This window comes from Hyperolius riggenbachi, chromosome 8, assembly GCF_040937935.1.
Source record: "Hyperolius riggenbachi isolate aHypRig1 chromosome 8, aHypRig1.pri, whole genome shotgun sequence".
Taxonomy (NCBI): domain Eukaryota; kingdom Metazoa; phylum Chordata; class Amphibia; order Anura; family Hyperoliidae; genus Hyperolius; species Hyperolius riggenbachi.
Window position 1 is genome coordinate 239032903 of NC_090653.1, and position 19227 is coordinate 239052129.

The 19227-nt window shown below is 45.5% G+C and overlaps 1 protein-coding gene across 1 annotated transcript in view; it reads left to right on the forward strand.

Annotated features, from left to right (window-relative positions):
• KDM5C (lysine demethylase 5C) overlaps positions 1-19227 on the forward strand; it is a 51737-nt gene that overhangs the window by 24778 nt on the left and 7732 nt on the right. Inside the window, exons 13-22 of the mRNA XM_068247959.1 lie at positions 2415-2565; positions 4399-4495; positions 6509-6864; positions 8145-8283; positions 8774-8953; positions 10294-10434; positions 10517-11041; positions 13701-13752; positions 13848-14050; positions 16885-17103. Coding sequence (XP_068104060.1) covers positions 2415-2565; positions 4399-4495; positions 6509-6864; positions 8145-8283; positions 8774-8953; positions 10294-10434; positions 10517-11041; positions 13701-13752; positions 13848-14050; positions 16885-17103 — 2063 coding nt within the window. The remainder of the gene's footprint in view (positions 1-2414; positions 2566-4398; positions 4496-6508; positions 6865-8144; positions 8284-8773; positions 8954-10293; positions 10435-10516; positions 11042-13700; positions 13753-13847; positions 14051-16884; positions 17104-19227) is intronic.

Here is a 19227-nt window from a genome sequence, read left to right on the forward strand (position 1 = left end):
ACAGATTGTGAACCGATTTCAGCCTGAAACCGTTCACAATCTGTTGTGGTGGTGCTGCTGCCCGCCCGCCCGCATACATTACCTGTTCCGCCGGCACGACTCCAGTCTCCCGGTCACCGCTGCTCTGTCTGCGCTCTGGTCTCCAGGTCCGGCATGCCTCACTTCTTCTAGCCCGGCAGGAAGTTTAAACAGTAGAGGGCGCTCTACTGTTTAAACTTCCTGCCGGGCTAAAAGAAGTGAGGCATGCCGGACCTGGAGACCAGAGCGCAGACAGAGCAGCGGTGACCGGGAGACTGGAGTCGCGCCGGCGGAGCAGGTAATGTATGCGGGCTCTATTGCGTCGGTCGTCGGGCACTCGAACACCGCTAGCGATGCGCTCTTTACCCGCGGGCGATCGACGGTTATTTTCCGCACGGCGCGATCGACGGGATCGGACGAAATGGATCGAAATTCGGCGTGTAGCGTGAACGATTGGCAGCAGATTCAATCCCAGTGATCGAATCTGCTGTCGAAACGGGCGCAAATCAGGCCAGTGTATGGCCAGCTTAAGTTAGTCCTGGAGAGGGCTGTTATCTGACTTTTATTAACTCAGCTGTAAGTAAACTGTTTACTTTTTCTCTGCTAGAGGAGAGGTCATTACTTCACAGACTGCTCTGAAAGACTCATTTTGAATGCTGAGTGTTGTGTAATCTGCACACATTATAGAATGATGCAATGTTAGAAAAAAACACTATATACCTGAAAATAAAAATATGAGAATATTTTCTTTGCTGCTAATCTTCTAGTAATTATTCATAGTACACAACCAATTCACTATATCCTATATTTTTTTTCGCTTCAGTGTCTCTTTAACCAAGCAACTCCCTAGCTTTTTGGTGAAATGTTTTATCACGTCACCTGAATATTCATCCCAGTCACCTTTTTATCTTTCTTTGAAAAAGAGTAAATGTGATCTTACTGTGTAATCATCATATTGGCCAATGTTTGCCCATAACTGTTCCATACACAACAACACCATTGGAGAAAAGCACTTTACAAATGTATTTTATTTACCACTAGCTGATGGCCCGGCGTTGCCCGGGTATGTATTTGGCTGGTGTTGGCTCTGCCCACTTTTTCTAACCCGAACACACAATTACTCAATTGCCTAGTTTGTGAGCTTTGCGGCCTTTGGCATCAATTTGCATTAAATTTAAAAAATGTGTGGCTCCACCCCCTTTTCTGAATTTGAATCCCAGTTATCCAATGACCAACTGTATCAGGTTTGAGGCTTGTGCCATTAACTGTACAAGAATGGCAGCAGTTAAATATTCCCCTTGAAAATCAATAGGTGCATTTTGATTGGCTTTTGTAGGTTCCACCCACTTTTCTGAATATTCATCTCAGTCACCCAGTGACCAACTGTGCAAAGTTTGAGAACCCTACCATTAACCGTGTACGAATGGCTGCAGTTTACATTTTCCAAGTGAAAGTTGTATTTGTCTCCACCCACTTTTTGGTTATGGGGATAAAAAGTATCCTATGTTCCAGGTAATGCACGATGTGTGTGCCAAATTTCATTCAAATCCGTTCAGCCATTGTTGCGTGATCGAGTAACAAACATCCAAACTTTTGCATTTATAAAATTAGTGAGATTGCTTGGATATGAAGCAGAAGCATGTGATTCTGCTACGTGGCCTTGGAAGTCAGACGCTACACCACTTATCTGCCTTTTCTAAAACTATTTAATGAAAACACATAGTTTCCCTTGACCCAGCAGCTCATTGTAGCCAAGCTAGCTGCTCCTTCCTTTGGCTTCACTTAGCGTTTAGGTACATACACTCTGCCAGATGCAATTGTGTGAACCAACTAATGAACGATGGTTCTATGATCAATGACTGAAGATAATTAATCGACGTGTTGTAACCGACAGCAGCAGACCACACACGTAATTTCAGATGACTATCACAATAGCATGGTTAAATCATGCAGGATCTAGGCCATAGATTTTGCGGGCAAATTGTGTAATTGTTCATAGCTCTCTACACACTGCTGACTATGAACGAATTAGTGATCCATCGCGATGGCAGTTTCAAGCGTAGTCTCAGATCGTTAGTCTATGCAGTTGGTTGTGTTTTTAATTTTTGAATGGCCGATGCATAGTTTTTTTGTTTTTTTTTGTATAGCAATTTTTTTTCCCGCTGTGTGTATGAGCCTCTAGACTGATCTCTAAATGTTGGCTTGTATATGGAGATACCCCAGCTCTCTTCTCACTACAGCCTCTTTGGAGGTTGGTTGTCCTGATTCCACTTCTTCCCTGCTCTTTCCTTTTTATTGGTTTTGTTTCCAGCTTTTCCGGTTCCCTTTACTGCCTGTCGTCCTTGTCTGCCTCGTTCACTCACATCTGTAAACTTATTTTTGGAATTGTGTTGCAGAGGTGGAGCAGCTGCGGGTTCTAGAAACTGAGGCCTTGGAGAGGAAATTTGCACAAAATGACTTGTTACAAGATCTACAGCACACCATCAAAGAAGCTGAATCGTGCACCAGTGAGGCCCAGAAACTGCTGGATAGCCCAGGGCCAGACAGGTTTGTGTTTATGAATGGAATGTTAAATGGTCACATTGCATACAGTGAGGGTGGGGAAGGCTTGTTTGAAGCAATAAGTAACTAAATATAGGCCTAGTAGAATTTGTTGGTGCTCCATTACTACTTTCAGCCGTGGAGCTTCTGCCCAGACACCAGAGGGGACACTGGAGTGAGGGGATACACCTGCTGATGTCTGTACAGAGCCAGTGGCATCAGAAAGTAAAACACCACTGATTACTGGTGCCCTGTGATCCAAGGCCATCCCATTGCTATAGGGCTCTGTGGAACCTACATGGTTCAGCAGGCAGATGTGGCTTGTCTTTGTACACTTGCACCACATAATTTTAAAGTGTACCTGTAGTGAAACCATGCCACAAATGGCTACTTTAGTATAAAGGGGAGCTTCTGGATAATGCCAAGGCTTTCCCATCCCCTCCTTGTAATCCCAGTACTGTACACGGCTGGTGACGTGCGCACTCGCACTGCTGTGCATGTGCAGAAGTGCCAATGGGTCGGCGATCCTTGCTGGCGGCCAGCAAGATTTCGGGGAGGACTGGAGCTGCGGTGAGGGACCCAAATGACTTCTAGGGGGTGGAAAAAGCCCCAGGGAAGTAGAGGGAGATTTATTTATTCGCCTCGGAAGAACTTTAAGGGTTTTTTGCTTGAATCACTGCCCTGGTTCTTTCATAATCGATTGGAATTGGTGTGGATGGTGTAATGGTTAAGGGCTTTGCCTCTGACACAGGAGACCAGAGTTCGAATCTCTGCTCTGCCTGTTCAGTAAGCCAGCACCTATTCAGTAGGACACCTTAGGCAAGTCTCCCGAACACTGCTACTGCCTATAGAGCGTGTCCTAGTGGCTGCAGCTCCTGCGCTTTGAGTCTGCCAGGAGAAAAGCGCAATATAAATGTTATTTGTCTTGTCTATTTGTATTAGCAACTAATTGTGTTATAATCAGGAAGTCAGCTCCACCATGCTCCTGACGCTGATCATGTATTCAGGTCAGGCATTGTGACTCAACTAAGTTGCTTGTGCTTATTTTTGCTAATTTGGGACTCGCAGGGCAAACATCAAAAGATCTGCACAAGTCAAGCAAATGGCATTTTGAAAATGTGAAACAATATGGCTACTTCAGCTTTTCTCTAAATTTTTGCACTGGGTTTAAAGGTGTCCACAGGTGGTGGATGCCACCCAGCTATGGTTCCCCACCATGTATGTGTTCTTTGCACACAGCTCTGGCCACCAGGGATGAGCTCTGGATGAAATCTGAATGGGTTTCATTCAGATTGCTTCCGGATAATTGCTGCACCTGAGCCGGCGGGTGAGGATGGTTGACTTACCCAGGAGCTTCTGCTTTAATGAGTCCCGCGGCACGCCTCCTGTTTTACAATTTCCGGTCACGTGTCTACCGCGCTTCCTCCTTCAACCCTGAAGGAAGCATGGCGGTCATGTGAATGCGAAATGGAACGCAGCGTGAGGTGGGCCGCATTAAAGCAGAAAGTCCTGGGTAAGTTATCCATCCTCACCCGCCCGCTCAGGTGCAGTAATTATCTGGATACAATCCGGATTTCATCAGGAGCTCATCCCTGCTGTCCATGCTGAGTCTGGCATGCGATGGACAAGGTAGAAAGGGTTGTCCAGATAGAACCTTACTACTAGAATGTCAGGCTCAGGATTGTTTGCATATAGCTCTGACTTTCCTCTTCTATAGCAGCAGTCTGTATCTTGAGTGCTTTTGCTGTCTGATCGCACCTTGAAGTTTGAATTTTGGATACTTTGATTCTCCAATATCACTTATAATTCTGCTTGTCTTGTCTGCCCTGTTTGTTGTAGAAATAAAGCTGCAGTAGTGTCTCTGGACAATTTCCATAAGCTCATCCACCGTATCCAGGCTCTTCCATGTGTGATGAACCAGCTGCCACAACTTGAGGTAATATTTCTGTGAAGCTTCCCATTTTTCCTACTCTTGGTTCATGCAAAGAAAATGTGTACAGATGCAAAGACAGCCTTGTACACATGCTAGACAGTTCTCAACTGAGGCGGCCAGTCCATGACACTTCTTCTGCTGGTTAATATAGCTAGTGTACAGCAGTCCCTGATGTCCCTTGATTTGTTTGAGGCACCATGTTGGCCGAGTGCATTGTTCTCACCGCTCACCTCACCCACTCTACCGATCTGTCTGCCTCCCTCCCTCCCGCCCGCCCAATAGCAACCAAATGCGTTACTAGCCTTGAAGCTAGTGATTTATCTACTGCCACAGCCCCACACTGTCACCAAGAGATTACGTTTCTGTCCCTACTGGGCAACCGTCCTTGTGCTTGTACAAGGCTTAAGGTATTTAGACCCCAGAGGATCTAAAGCGGTTTTGTGGTTACCCAGACTGGACCTATTGTGTTATTTACTTTGCTGTTGAGTTTTGACTGTGCTGATGCTTTAACTGAGGAGAGGATTTGAAGTCTGCCAGGTATCGAAACTTGTACTTCCCAAGTATCCCAGATTTACTTCCGTAGCTTTAGTAGCTTAATATGTGCAGACTACAACACTTTGAGGATGGCGAGGTTCAGCACAACTTGCCATCATACAATGCTGTTATGTCTTGTTTAAGCCTGATGTGCATTGCACATGTTCTTAATATAGAGGCGCTCATGCTTGTTACACAGCCACAGCAGTTAACGCGGATCCGAGATAAAAACCTAACTAGAACAAGTAACTTGTCTATATATCTTATCTAAAGTTTTAGTTTACACAGCATATCTAGCTGCAAACTGCTTCAAAAGTTTGATTATTTATTCCTGTGATACAGTGAGGGCAGCCATGTTTTGTTTGTCACAGGCTGAGGGCTGGAGATACTATCAGCTTGCCTGTGTGTAAATAGTCCTCTATCCTCCTCCCTCCTTGCCTCTGAAATCAGTACTAGTAACCTCCTCCTGCCCAGACTGAGCTCCCATAAGCCCTTGCTATAGTGCCAAGGCACAAAAGGAGCTGTGGGTGAGGCTTATAGAGAATTAGAGTATTAAAACAAAAGTATTTGGCTTGAGGAATGACCTATAAACTATATGAAAAGGAACACAATTATGCAAGGAGTAAAAGTTTATCTTGGATCCACTTTAAGGCACCTGTTTTTTTTTTTTGTTTGTTTGTTTTTTTTCACTGACTTGAGGAAGCAGACAAGCACCTGTGAAATGCGTTGTCAATTTTTTGTGCTCAATAAACTGGTCCCAATTCTTTGAGAGGTAAGATTCCCTCTCTGTTATGCTGGGTACACACTGAGATTTTCTGGCAGATTTACTGTCAGATCGATTATTTCCAACCTGTTCGATTTGATTTCCAAGCATTTTCAGATCGATTTCCTATTAAAGTGCACAGAAATCGATTGGAAATCAATCGAAAAGCAAATTGAACATGTTGGCAATAATTGATCTGACAGTAAATCGTCCAGAAAATCTCAGTGTGTACCCAGCATTAATAAGATCAACAGCTGGTTAGCCCATCTTATGCACTGGGCGCCTCCACCCTTGTTCGAAGGGTCATGTTCTTAATATGTTCTTAAAACCGGACACTGAGGCTGAAGGGCTGGGTGCCTTTTGTTGTTTTGTTTGTTTTTTGGCTGCACTCTTTTCTTTGCTGCCGTAAAACTGCCAATGTGTCCATAAGCATCAGTCCCGCAGCCTCCTCCTTCCTGATGAGGCGGAATGATACCTTTTTTGCCTTTGCGTTGATGCAGAGTGTTGTAAAACTACAGGAACAGCCTGGTAGACCAGGATACTCCATTAGTGTTGCCCAAGGGTTGCCTTGTGTATAGCGTGTCTTGCATGTTCTAAAAATTCCCTTTTATGAGTGCTTTGTGTCAGGGGACACAAACCACTTTTTTTTTTTTTTTTCTTTTTTGTACTGTACATGGTCTGTTGTAAATTTTAACTCTCTTTTCCGTCTCTCTCATCAGGACCTGTTGGCAAAGGCGGAGTCCTTGCAAGGGGAGGCAAAAAAGTGTTTGCAGTCTCTACCAGAGAGCTCCCCCCAGATACCAGCTGTAGTAGACCGCTGCAGGACTCTTGGCGTGCTGCCCCCTGAAGCTGAGCAGCTGGAGAAGCACCTGCACCAGGGCGAGTGGGTGTCACGGGTACAGGCTGCTCTTGTTGCCGGCCGGTCAGGCACTCTCCAGGAATTGCGCTCTCTGCTGAAAGATGCTATTGCGGTAGCGGAGAGTCCAGAAGTGGTAAAAGCTCGCAGTGAACTGCAGGAGCTGATCTCCATCGCTCTACGCTGGGAAGAGAAAGCTCAGATGTGCTTAGAAGCCAGGTGATCACACTTCAGCTTTTATAAATAAATCAAATCTTTTTTTGCTTTTCAAAATGCTATGCCTTTAAAGCAAACCTTTGACCGCAAGGGGAGTGAAATGTAACTACTGACCTTAGTAGTGGAAAGCCTCTGGATGGTTCAGAAGTTTCATAGATCCTCTTCAGGCCCACTGTTCTGGCGCAGAACCCTCTTCGTCTTATGGCCACGCTCCCAGCTGTGTAAGAGTGCATCCAGGCCAGGCATACAACAGTAATGTTCATGCGTGCCCAGTAGAGTGAAGCTGTGCATGAGCTCTACATTCAACTAGGCATACATGAACCTTAACTACACTTGTATATAGTCTCAGTGTGGCCACAAGAAACCTATTCAACAAGGTTTAGAGGGACCCAGTGCTGGAACAGTGAGCTTCAGGAAGATTTGGAAAGCCTCTGAACTATCCTGAGGCTTCTCACTGCAGAGGTGTCTCATTTTTATCCTTTATTATCTACTCCAGGTATGCTTTAAAGGACAACTGAAGCAAGAGGGATATGGAGGCTGCCATATGTATTTCCCTTTAAGCAATATCAGTTGCCTGGCTGTCCTGCTGATCCATTGCCTCTAATACCCCATTTTATTTTATTATTTTTTTAGACCGTGAACAAGGATATGCAGATCAGGTGTGACATTATTGCCAGATCTGATAAGATTAGCTGCATGCTTGTCTCTGGTGTCATTCAGACACTATTGCAGCCAGAGAGATCAGCAAGGCTGCCAGGCAACTAGTATTTAACAGAAACTAAATATGGCAGCCTCTATTATTCTCACTTCAGTTGTCCTTTAACCACACTACACAGTCTTCCTTTTTACAACAGTCAGAATATTCATGTTGGCCTTCAGAAGAAGTTCTGCGTCCAACAATTTTAGAGGTACTTTATTACCTAATAACTAAAAAATGCTTATTGTAAAATCTTACCTCATTGCATTTGATAAATTTGTCAGATGCCCCCATCTTTACTGAAGAATGAGCAAAAACTCCTCTTGAGCAGAAACATCACTTGATTACCCAGAGTGCTCTGGGGTAAAAGCTGCATTACATTATAGACTGGACTAAACATCACTGGGAGGGCAGGCTTGCATGGCAATATACAACAATATAGAGATCTAAGAATCTTTTCGGTTGCCAAAAGCTGTACGAGTTTATCATTGGCGCATATAACTGTTTTCATATGTGCTGTCGTAGAATCCTTAAACCTATAACCATTTTAATACCCTTTGCTGTTTTGATTCCGTTACCCCCACAGGCAGAAGCATCCGCCGGCTACTCTAGAGGCCATCATTAAGGAGGCTGAGAACATTCCTGTACAGCTTCCCAATACGCTGAGCCTGAAGGAGGCCCTGTGTAAGGCCCGAGCTTGGAGTGCTGACGTGGATGAGATACAGGTATGATAAACACCTTGGTTCTCATGCTGCCATGGTGAAGCTCGCAATATGCCTGATAACCAGTCTACCCCTCACCATGTTACCCTTTCATCATAAAGAGTTTGATGTAGAACAGTCAATGAAAGGGACTGCCAAGATGCAAAACACTTGAGTGAGAAATATCTGGTGGAAGCAACCATTGTGACTTCCAATCTGTATACTAGTTCCTATGAAAGGGTTGTTTAATCAGTGTAGTTTAGTGTAAAGTCTCCCATACTTATTATTATTATTATTATTATTATTATTATTTTTATTATTTTTTTTTTTTAAAGTGCCAACCTATTCCGTGGCGCTGTACAAAGTAACGAGTATTCATGGCCGAAGAAAACCTCCATAATGAAAAATCTATTTGCTTGCGATTAGAGAACTATCTAAACAGTAGTGTAAGCTGTAGCTCAGTGGTCTTGTAGGTCTGTGTATGCCTCTTGTGACATCTGTGCTCTTTGTACAGAGTGGAGATCATTACCCCTGCTTAGATGACTTGGAAGGCCTGGTTGCTGTAGGTCGGGACCTGCCTGTGAAGATGGAGGAGCTGCATCAGCTGGAGGTTCAGGTGGCGGCCGCACACTCCTGGAGGGACAAGACTGCAAAGACCTTCTTGAAGAAGAATTCCTGCTACACTATGCTAGAGGTGATCGACTTCTTTCCAGCCTGCATTCTATGAAGGTTCTCCTAGATTCAAAAACCTTGGAGACCACAACATTCCTTAAAAGGTGGTCTGTTAGGTGGCATTTGCAACCCTCACCTAGGTCACATTAGAAAATCTCAAGCATTGCTAAGAAAAAAAAAAAAAGTAGCCAGGGCTCTATATCGATCATATTGAAGTGCGGTGGTTTTGTTATTAGCACTTTTTAATCAGTTGGCTGTACTACCAATGCCATGAAGGTGTTTTTTTTTTCTCCTGCACCAAAACACCTTCATGGCATTGATAGTACAGCCAACTGATTAAAAAGTGCTAATAACAAAACCACCGCACTTCAATATGATCGATTATAGAGCCCTGGCTTTTTTTTTTTTTTTCCTGCACCAAGTTTACACTTTAATGTTGATCCTAATGGCCTCTGGCTGGAGATCCTAAATCTATTTTATCCAATCTCATGAGGTAGATGTTTCATAGAGTTGCTCAAAGCTAGCCAATTAGTTTGTAGAGTGGACCCATTCGGGCTCGGCTATATGCCCTGGAGCCTGAACAGAAAACTGCAAGTGCACCTGTGTGAGGAGTGTCACAGGCTTGTTATGATTACCACTGAGCCTTTTAAGGACAGAACTGTGAAGGGGTGAATTGGCCAAAAATAAAAGATGATGCTGCTGCAGGTTTTTTCCTTGTGACCTCCTGTGTGCCCCATGTGTCTGCCACTTCCCCCATGTGTCCTCCTGTGTCCCAGCACCCTTTCCCCCCCCCCCTTCCACTCCCTCCCCATTGTGTCTCCAGGCCACCCGTGTGTGCAGCGGCAGCTGGCTTATCTCATCCATGCCACCCACGAGGATTGCAGACCTCCTCTATGCAGCTTCCTGTAGTGATGGGCTTTTAGTGATTGAGTCATCATTGGAAGCCCATCACTAGAGGAAGCCGTAGATCTGCAATCCCTGCGGGCACCATGGGTGAGGTAAGCCAGCTGCTTCTGCACACACAGGGGGGTCTGGATATACATAGGGGAGGGAGTGGAGGCACACGCGGTAAGTCGGATGTCGCTGTGCGCGCGCACACACACTGGAGGGGGGGGGGGGGGCGGTCCAGGAGACAAGGGTGAGGAAGCGGACACACAGGCAGGTAATCGTGGCGGCAGTTAGTATCAGCGGGTGTTCATAAGTCGGGAATTCCCTGCCTTTGCTGTGTAAGACGCAGGGACTTTTTCGCCCTGTTTTTTGGGGGAGAAAAAGTGCATAAATACGGTAGTTGTTAGTCATTATGAAGTAGTCCTTAATGTGTGGACAAGCTGACCTTTGCTTCCTCCTTGTTCCCTGGTGCAGGTGCTGTGCCCAAGTGCAGATGTGTCTACAGGAAATGGGAAGAGGTTTCACTGGAGGAAAGAGAAGGAGCGAGGCTTGTTCCGATCTGATGCAGACAATCTGGGGTTGTCTGCACAGGACCTGCGGGACCCAGGCTGTATAGTGAGTATGTTTTGTGTACCTAGTGTAAGCCCAGATTAACACTGCTTGGCTCTCACATGTGACACTCCTATCTGTCCCTCAGATCTTGGCATTTAAAGAAGGTGAACAGAAGGAGAAAGCTGGCATTCTTCGGCTACGGACATTGAACTCCTCAATAGAGAGGCGTTGTGTATGCATATGTGGAGAACCTCCAGGAGATCTTATGCTACGCTGTGACCTTTGCCAGGACTCCTTTCATGGGCCTTGTGTACCCACCCCTAGACTGTCTTCCCCTCGTAGTACACATTCATCCTCCCCGCCTCCAGCCTGGTGGGAATGGGACAGTCACTTCCTGTGTCCGCTATGTGTGCGGTCACGGCGCCCCCGGCTGCAAACCATCCTGTCTCTCTTGGTAGCTCTCCAGAAATTGCCCGTACGCTTACCCGAAGGGGAGGCGCTTCAGTGTTTAACGGAGAGAGCAATGAGCTGGCAGGATCGAGCGCGCAGAATCTTGGCAACGCCAGAGATAGCTGCTGCGGCGAAAACCTTGGCGGAGAAAAGACAGAAGCTGCAACACAACAAGGACCCTCAGGCACTGAGAGAGACAACCTGCAATGAGCAGATACCTGTAAGTAACAGATTTGTGCTGGGATCCTGTGGCTGGGACCTTGGGCTATGTGATAAATGGAGAATAAAAAACCCTCTAACCGAAGTGTGTGCGTTAATGCATTTAGAGGCATATTGAGTTTTAAGGACTCCTCTGCTGTCAGTGGTTTGGTTTTGTTATTTATGGTGTGTAAGGGCACAGAAGAGTGTCCTCTTCAATGCATGTGCTAATGACTGGTCCCCTTGAAATTTTATCTTCTAGATATTTTTACAATTTTGGTTTGGAAATGAAATGCGTAATATTGTTATGGATAATATGCAAAAAACACTATGGTTTTCTCTATCAAGGGCAAATATACCAGGGTGAATGAAGACCAGTGTTAACTAACTTTATCAGCAATACAATATGACTGCAGATGGTGACAGTTGGGCAATGGGAATGGCTTAGGTAGGAATGAATGCATATGATCTGTGAATCTGGCTGAATTCTATACTCTTTAACTGCTTAAAGGGCACACTTAAGTCAAACAAGAAATTATTTTAACTTACCTGGGGCTTCTTGCAGCCCCCTGGAGTCGTCCTGTGCCCAAGATGCCGATCCAAGTCCCTCCGGCCAGCAACGACGACCCCCCCCACCCCCACCCCCTCTGCCAAGCTGACTTGTCGCAGCCAGTCGGCGGCTACTGCACATAGGCGACCCGAGCCGTGAGCACCCTGATCGCGCTCCCGCATACAGAATTATAATTAGCATTACTAGTTACAACCACCTTTTGGCCTGGAACCCACTAGAAAACGCAAAACGAAATTGCTAACGATTTGTGATAGCGTATTGCAAGCGATTTTGGAAGTAATTTCCCTGCTCCTATACAATTTATTAGACTGGAAACTCCCAAAATCCTGCACGCCCTGCGCTTGTGATTTCTGTAATCGCAATCGCTCTAGTGGAATCTGTCCTATCCATTTACATTGGCAGAGCATTTAGAGAAATCTCTAGCGATTGAGAGCGCTCCCTAAACACTCAAAAAAGCTCTAGTGGGTTCCAGGCCTTTAAGAGGTTAAGGCAGTTTGAGTGAAGGTAAATAACACTGCAGCTAGTCGTGGAGCAATTATAGGACAACAGACAGTTGTATTTACAGAACCTACTTCAGTAAGTCTTTCTACAAGAGCGTGTAAATGTAGGGCTGCCTGGCAGAGGTTACATTTTTTTTTTTGTACTTTTTAAGAGTGATTCTAGTAGAAGGGACAAAATTGTTGCTTAGCCCAGTCAGATATCTTATGAGTAGGGGATCAAGTAACATAATGACTTCAAGAAACTTAAAGGATAACTGTATTGAGAAGAATATGTAGGCTGCCATATTTATTTCCTTTTAAACAATACCAGTTGCGTGGCAGCCCTGCTGATCTATTTGGCTGCAGTAGTGTCTGAATCACACCAGAAACAAGCATGCAGCTAATCTTGTCAGATCTAACAGTGTCAGAAACACCTGATCAGCTGCGTGCTTGTTCAGGGTCTATGGCTAAAAGTATAAGAGGCCGAGGATCAGCAGGATAGCCAGGGAACTGGTATTGTTTGAAAGGAAATACATATGGCAGCCTCCATTACAGTTGTCCTTTAGGGCTTGTTCACACTACAACAGCTTTTTAAGCACCTAGTGATTCTGAAAAGGTCTTGCCATTGTAATGCTATGGGGGGGATTTTTACAATAAACATCACTCCAGTGTGAACACACACATAGGATAACATTAGCAAGAGCTTTTAAAATCACAAAGTGCTTAGAAAAGCTCTTGTAGTGTGAACAAACCCTTAAAGTGGGATTAAACGTCATAAACCAAAAAGTCCCTACTTTTAGGTATGTAAAGGAATATTTGAAAGCATTCCCTGTGTGTAAAACCTTTTTACTTTTCTTGCGGAGGGGGCAGTACAAGTTTATACTGCTCTGCTAATTGGCAAATACAGTTTGCCGCAAGTATAAGCGCTGTCTGGTCTCTTCACTCTGCTTTGTCACCCTCTTTGTGGTCTTGTAGGCTGATGGTTTCCTACATCAGATGTCCTTGTCCTCCCATGAGTTGTCATTGGTGGATGGGTTTATGTAGGTAGATATAGACGTGTGTCTTTGTGGCACGATTGTTGTATGCAGCCCAGTACATTGACAAAGGGGACCTACTGAAGCAGTCATGGTTGTCTGGATTAATGGACTAACTGCATTATTGAATAAATCCCTTATATTTGGACCAGTATCATTACACTGGAAGCCAACACAGTGGTGCAGCGCCTATAGGCTGGGTGACTGGGATTTCTTTGATTTGATGTGTGTACAAGGCTGAATACGAACGACTCACAACTGGCTAATAATCTTGCAATTTCTCAGTGTCCTTACTTAACTAGCTAGAAATAACCAAAAGTCCATCAGAGTTCCCCAAGCCTGTCCTCAAGGCCCACCGACAGTACATGTTTTGCAGAGAACCACAAACGTGCACAGGTGGTGTGGTTTTCTACAAAACATGCATTGTTGGTGGGCAGGGTTGGGGAACACTGCGTCTGTGTTACTGTAGAGCACTGTTTTTGTATACTTTTTTTTTTTTTTTTTTTTTTTTTTTAAATCCTTTGTCCTGCTTTCTATATGTTTCGGTGTGTTAGAACACTGGTAGATTGAGCCTCTCATGATTTTCCTTTTTGACAGATTCCTCATGAGAATGGAGACTCTCACACAGAGAACGGCGCAGCAATGCCAGGTAATGGAACGCCCAATGTTCTGCTGCATTCCATGTGGACAGCAGTGTGGATGTGTACTAAATTTTCTTCATCATTATTTCCTCTCACGGTGCAGACCTGGATGCCATGTCTTCTCTCCTCACTCGTGTTGAAAGGAAGCCAGTTCTGGAGATCTCTATTGGCTCTCGGACGCTTCTGGAGGACCTAATACTGGAAGGGGATCTACTAGAAGTTACACTTGAAGAAGAAGCCAGTATTTGGAGACTTCTGCAGGCGTCACAGTCTCCTGGTGTGGAGAGGCTGAAGACTCTAATAGAGGTAACACATGAGAATTCTGTGACCAGTCATAGTCACTCCATTTCCATGTATGTGCAAAAAGGATGTCAGACAGATTTTCTAGGTGTCAAAATTTCCCCATTTGTAAATTTACAGATCTTCTACTATTACCAATATTTTACCATCGTCATTTCCATTGTAAAACCTACCGATATTTTACTAAAGCTAAACCTAACCCTATTCTCACTCTGAGCCCTCCCACTATCGATGCTTAACCTTAAGCCAACCCCCGTGGCTAGACCTTAACTTGCTTATAATTGCGTTAAAATGTCCTTGGTTTTAAATAATTATAAATACTTAAAGTAGAATGAAACCCAGCATTTCGTCTTTGTTCTAAAAGATTTACAGCATATAATATACTAATACTAAATTATTTTTTTTTAAGTAAAACCATATTCAAAGGGTTAAATCACAGGACTTTTCTCCTACAGGGGCAGCAGCATACAAACTGGTGATAACCTTATCTTGTGTTTACATTCCTCACTTCATACAATTAAGTAAACATTCTCTGACTGTGCAGAAACTTCTGCTAATGAGTCCTGAACTGAAACACTGCTCAGAAATCTTTACTGGCTGCATTTACAATAGAAATACAACAGTTCTGGATAAAATGCACCAGCAGCTTTCAAAGTAAATAAACTGAACTTTAGGAACTTATAATTTTTAAATGAATAATACTTGTGCTCAAAAGCAAATATAATAATTGTATGGGTTAGAAAAACACATTTTTTTTAAATATTTTGTGAGTTTAAAACCGCTTTAACCACTTAAGGACCAGGGCTGTTCTGGTAGATCTGCGCTGCGTGGGCTCTCCAGCCCGCAGCGCAGATCGTGTACAAGGCAGGGCAATCAGACTCGCTCCCCCCCCCCCTTTTCCCCCACTAGGGGGATGACCTGCTGGGAGGGTCTGATCGCCGCCGCTCCGTGTGGCCGGGGGGGGGGCTCTGTAAAGCCCCCCTCCACAGCGTTTCTCGGTGCTCCCTTCCTCTCCCTCCCTACCTCTCCCTCTTCGGGCTGCGCAGGATGGATATCCGTTCTGCGCCATGTAGGATATGCTTCAGCCTATCAAATGACGGCGATCCCCGACCAATCAGAGGCTGGGGATCGCCAATCTCCTTTACGGCGCTGCTGTGCAGCAGCGCCGTATTGATATAAACAGCGGGGATTTCTTCACCGCGTGTTTACATTATGCGTGTGAGCCCCGATCGACGGCTCGCACACTGTTCACGGAGACACCCTCCGTGAACTGGCATGAGCGGCCGTTTCCATGCAAAACCACAAACGACCAGGCGCCGCCTATCGGCGTTAGCTGGTGGTTAAGTGGTTTTAAGATTTGTTTAGGATTACAATTTTTTTAAATCTCAGAAGTACCATAATGTATTGACCATGATAGGTTCAACTAACAACTGAGCCCAGCTGAAATACCTCCTAGTGTATGGGTATTTTGTTGAGAAACAAGGATCTACAGAATTTTTTTTATTTTTTTTTGTAACACTTGGATCTGCACTAGGGCTTCAGACATGATGCTTTTCAGGATGCAGTGGCGTTTACTTGCTCATTTCTTCTTATGATGGGTTTTACAGTGCCATCTTGTGGACAGTTACAAGTACTGCAAACTTGAATTCTTGAGTTGTGAAAGTTCTTTTGGGATATAGCTGCAGTGTTGCTTTATGAAGCATACATCCTGCTTCAGGAGGTCGGATTAAAGAAATACTTAAGTCTAAAAAAAAAAAAAAAGATATTTACTCACCCAGGGCATCCCTCAGCCCCCTGAAGCTGGATGGTGCCCTCGCAGCCCCTCTCCGATCGTCCTGTCCCCGCCGGCGGCTACTTCCGGGTTCGGCGATAGCCGGCGACAGGCTGGGAACGCGAGTGATTTTCCGCGTTCCCAGCCGCTATATCACCCTCTATGCTGCTATAGCGTATATGTTATATGCTATAGCAGCATAGAGGGTGGTATAGCGGCTGGGAACGCGGAAAATCACCTGTCGGCGACTGCCGCCGGGGACAGGACGAACGGAGCGGGGCTGCGAGGGCACCATCCAGCTTCAGGGGGCTGAGGGATGCCCCGGTGAGTAAATATCATTTTTTTTTTTTTTTTTGACTTAAGTATTTCTTTAAAGAGACTCTGAAGCGAAAATAAATCTCGCTTCAGAGCTCATAGTTAGCAGGGGCATGTGTGCCCCTGCTAAAATGCCTCTATCCCGCGGCTAAACGAGGGTCCCTAACCCCCCCCCCCCCCTGAAATCTCCTCCGAGCAGCGGGGGATCTCTTCCGGATTGAGGCAGGGCTAACCGCCGCAGCCCTGCCCCACGTGCGTCTGTCAGCGCGTTTCTCCGCCTCTCCCCCGCCCCTCTCAGTCTTCCTTCACTGAGAGGGGCGGGGGAGAGGCAGCGATGCGCCGCTGATAGACGCAACTAGAGGCAGGGCTGCTGCCGTTAGCCCTGCCTCAAGAGCAGCAAAATCTACGACCAATTTGGTCGTTGATTTTGCGGGGGGGGGGTGTTTGGGGGTGAAGGGACCCCCGTTTAGCTGCGGGATAGCGGCGCTTTAGCAGGGGCATGTGAGCTCTGAAGCGAGAATTATTCTCGCTTCAGTGTCTCTTTAATGGACCTATTGTATAAAGTTGCAATAATTTTCTGCTTTACAGTTTGCCATGCATCACTGTATTGCAGAAAACCAAAATAAGAAAAATATCTTATATCTACTTTTTAGTTCTGTGTTAATGATTTCATGCATCACCCACAGATCTGTGTGGAGTAAACTTGAAAGAAACGTATTGAGTACTGGGCCTAAAACGCTTGAATTCTGTATAGGTTGAGCGGTGTGAGCGGTTAGCCAATCGGGTGAAGGGAAAAGATCACGACAAGAGGAAGAAACGGAGGAGCGAGAAGGTGGAGGGGGGCTATCCCCCACCCATGCACCCTAAAGAGGAGGTGGGACCAAAGAGAAGTCGCAGCGAGTGGGCGCTGGACACATCACTAGACAGAGAGTCTCCAAGGAAAATAGGAGCGGAAAGTAACCAGAATGGAGAGGTGAGAACAAGCGGATGGAATTAATTGTGCTTCGTGGGCAACAGCCTGCAGTGTGGACGATTGCACTGTCTGTCTGTGGATGAGTGCAGTGGGATACATGTTCAAGGGCAGCAAGAGATTTGGGCACAGTGTGAAGCAGTTAAGAAAAAGTGGGGGGAAGGCTGCGCATCCCTAAACACATGCTGCAATTCAATGGTTAATCGCACAGGCATACACCACCTCTGCCAGACTAAAAAATGCATGCCCTGCATCCAAAACAATTGTACCATCTATGGCCTCCATGAGATTTTGTCTCTGGCACTTTTTTGATAAAATGTCCCGCTTTTAAAGTCTGTCTGTCTGTCTGTCTGTCTGTCTGTCTGTGTTTTAAGAAATATAAGGGGAAAACAAAATCTCAAATTCTGATGCTGCAAATTCCAAAGATTGCATTTTTGTTTTATTTTTTTTCATCTAAGTTTTGTATTATAGATGTATTTACACTATAGCTTGTCAGTTAACCTAAAATGAATAACTAATATATTTATGCTATTATAACTTTTCTGTATCAATATAGCAGATGTATTATTTACCACAGCAACCACAATTTCCCTCACACACTGCACTGTCTAAAAAAAAACCCCTAACCCCTATTTAAAGTGAACCTTAGAGTTTAAAAAAAAAAGTTTCACTTACCTGGAGCTTTCACTGGCTCCCTGCAGACATCCTGTGCCTGCGCTATGGAAAAACGATCCTCCGGTCCCCCCGCAAAACAAGCTAGTTTCATTTTCGGTGGCTGGCGCATGCACAAGATGGCGACCTGAACATGATCAAGGTCCTGGGCCGTGCAGGCGCACTGGCAGTTGATGAAAATGAAACTGGCTTGCTGCTGGGGACCGAAGGATTGTTTGTTTTTTCCCCGGCGCGGGCACAGGACTTGAGCAGGGGGCTGGTGGAAGCCCCAGGTAAGTGAACTTTTAAAAAAAAAAAACTCAGTCATGGTTCACTTTAATAAGGAAACTGCAGTTCTGCACACATTTCTAAAAACAAACTCTCCAATATTTTGGTAGGCAGGCCTGCTAAACTATTTGACTGCAGTAGTGTCTGACTCACACCTGGAACAAGCATGCAGCTAATCTTGTCAGATCTGACGATAAGGTCAGAAACACTTGATCTGCTGCATGCTTGTTCTATGGATAAAAGTATTAGAGGCAGAGGAGCAGCAGGATAGCCAGGCAACTGGTATTGCTTAAAAGGAAATTAATATGGCAGCCTTCATATCCCTCTCGCTTCAGTTGTCCTTTAAAACATTACCTGCATTTTTTTCAGCCAGATTATAGCCTTTTGCATTTTAACTCTTCTGGACAGCAGACTAAAGCTACGTACACACATGCGACAACGATCGTTTGTTGTGAACGACGAACGAACTGTTAATTGACCAAAGAACGACCTACGTAAAGTTGGTTTTTAAAAGTGTGTAACGATCTGATCGTTAGAAAGAACGTTACATCACTTAAAGCAACTATTGCGCTTGTGCAAAAAAACGAAAAGTTCCATAGAGAAATAGCGAAATGCTCATGTCAAGCCTAGTACGAACGACCGTTTTCCAACATTGTACTAGTTTTGCAAATGATCATCGTTGGAAAAAATCCACCAAGCTAGATCGTTCGTTTTTAACGATCTAGCTCGTCCGTCGTTAGACTCAATGGTCGGTGGCTGCTTTTAACCACTTCCCGACCGCCGTATTGACAATTGGCGGCCGGGAAGTGGACCCCGCAAGGACCGGCGTATTGACAAATGGCGGCGGTCCTTGTAGGGGCATGGGCGGAGCGATCGCGTCATCCGTGACGCGATCCTCCGCCTCCGCCTGACTCCGCTCGCGCGCCGCAACATCCCGCCGGCCATACGGAAGCGCCGGCGGGATGTTAACCCGACGATCGCCGCATACAAAGTGTATAACACACTTTGTAATGTTTACAAAGTGTATTATACAGGCTGCCTCCTGCCCTGGTGGTCCCAATGTCCGAGGGACCACCAGGGCAGGCTGCAGCCACCCTATGTTGCACCAAAGCACACTGATTCCCCCCCCCCCCCCCCCCCCCTCTGCCCCAGATCGCCCACAGCACCCCTCAGACCCCCCCCCCCTTA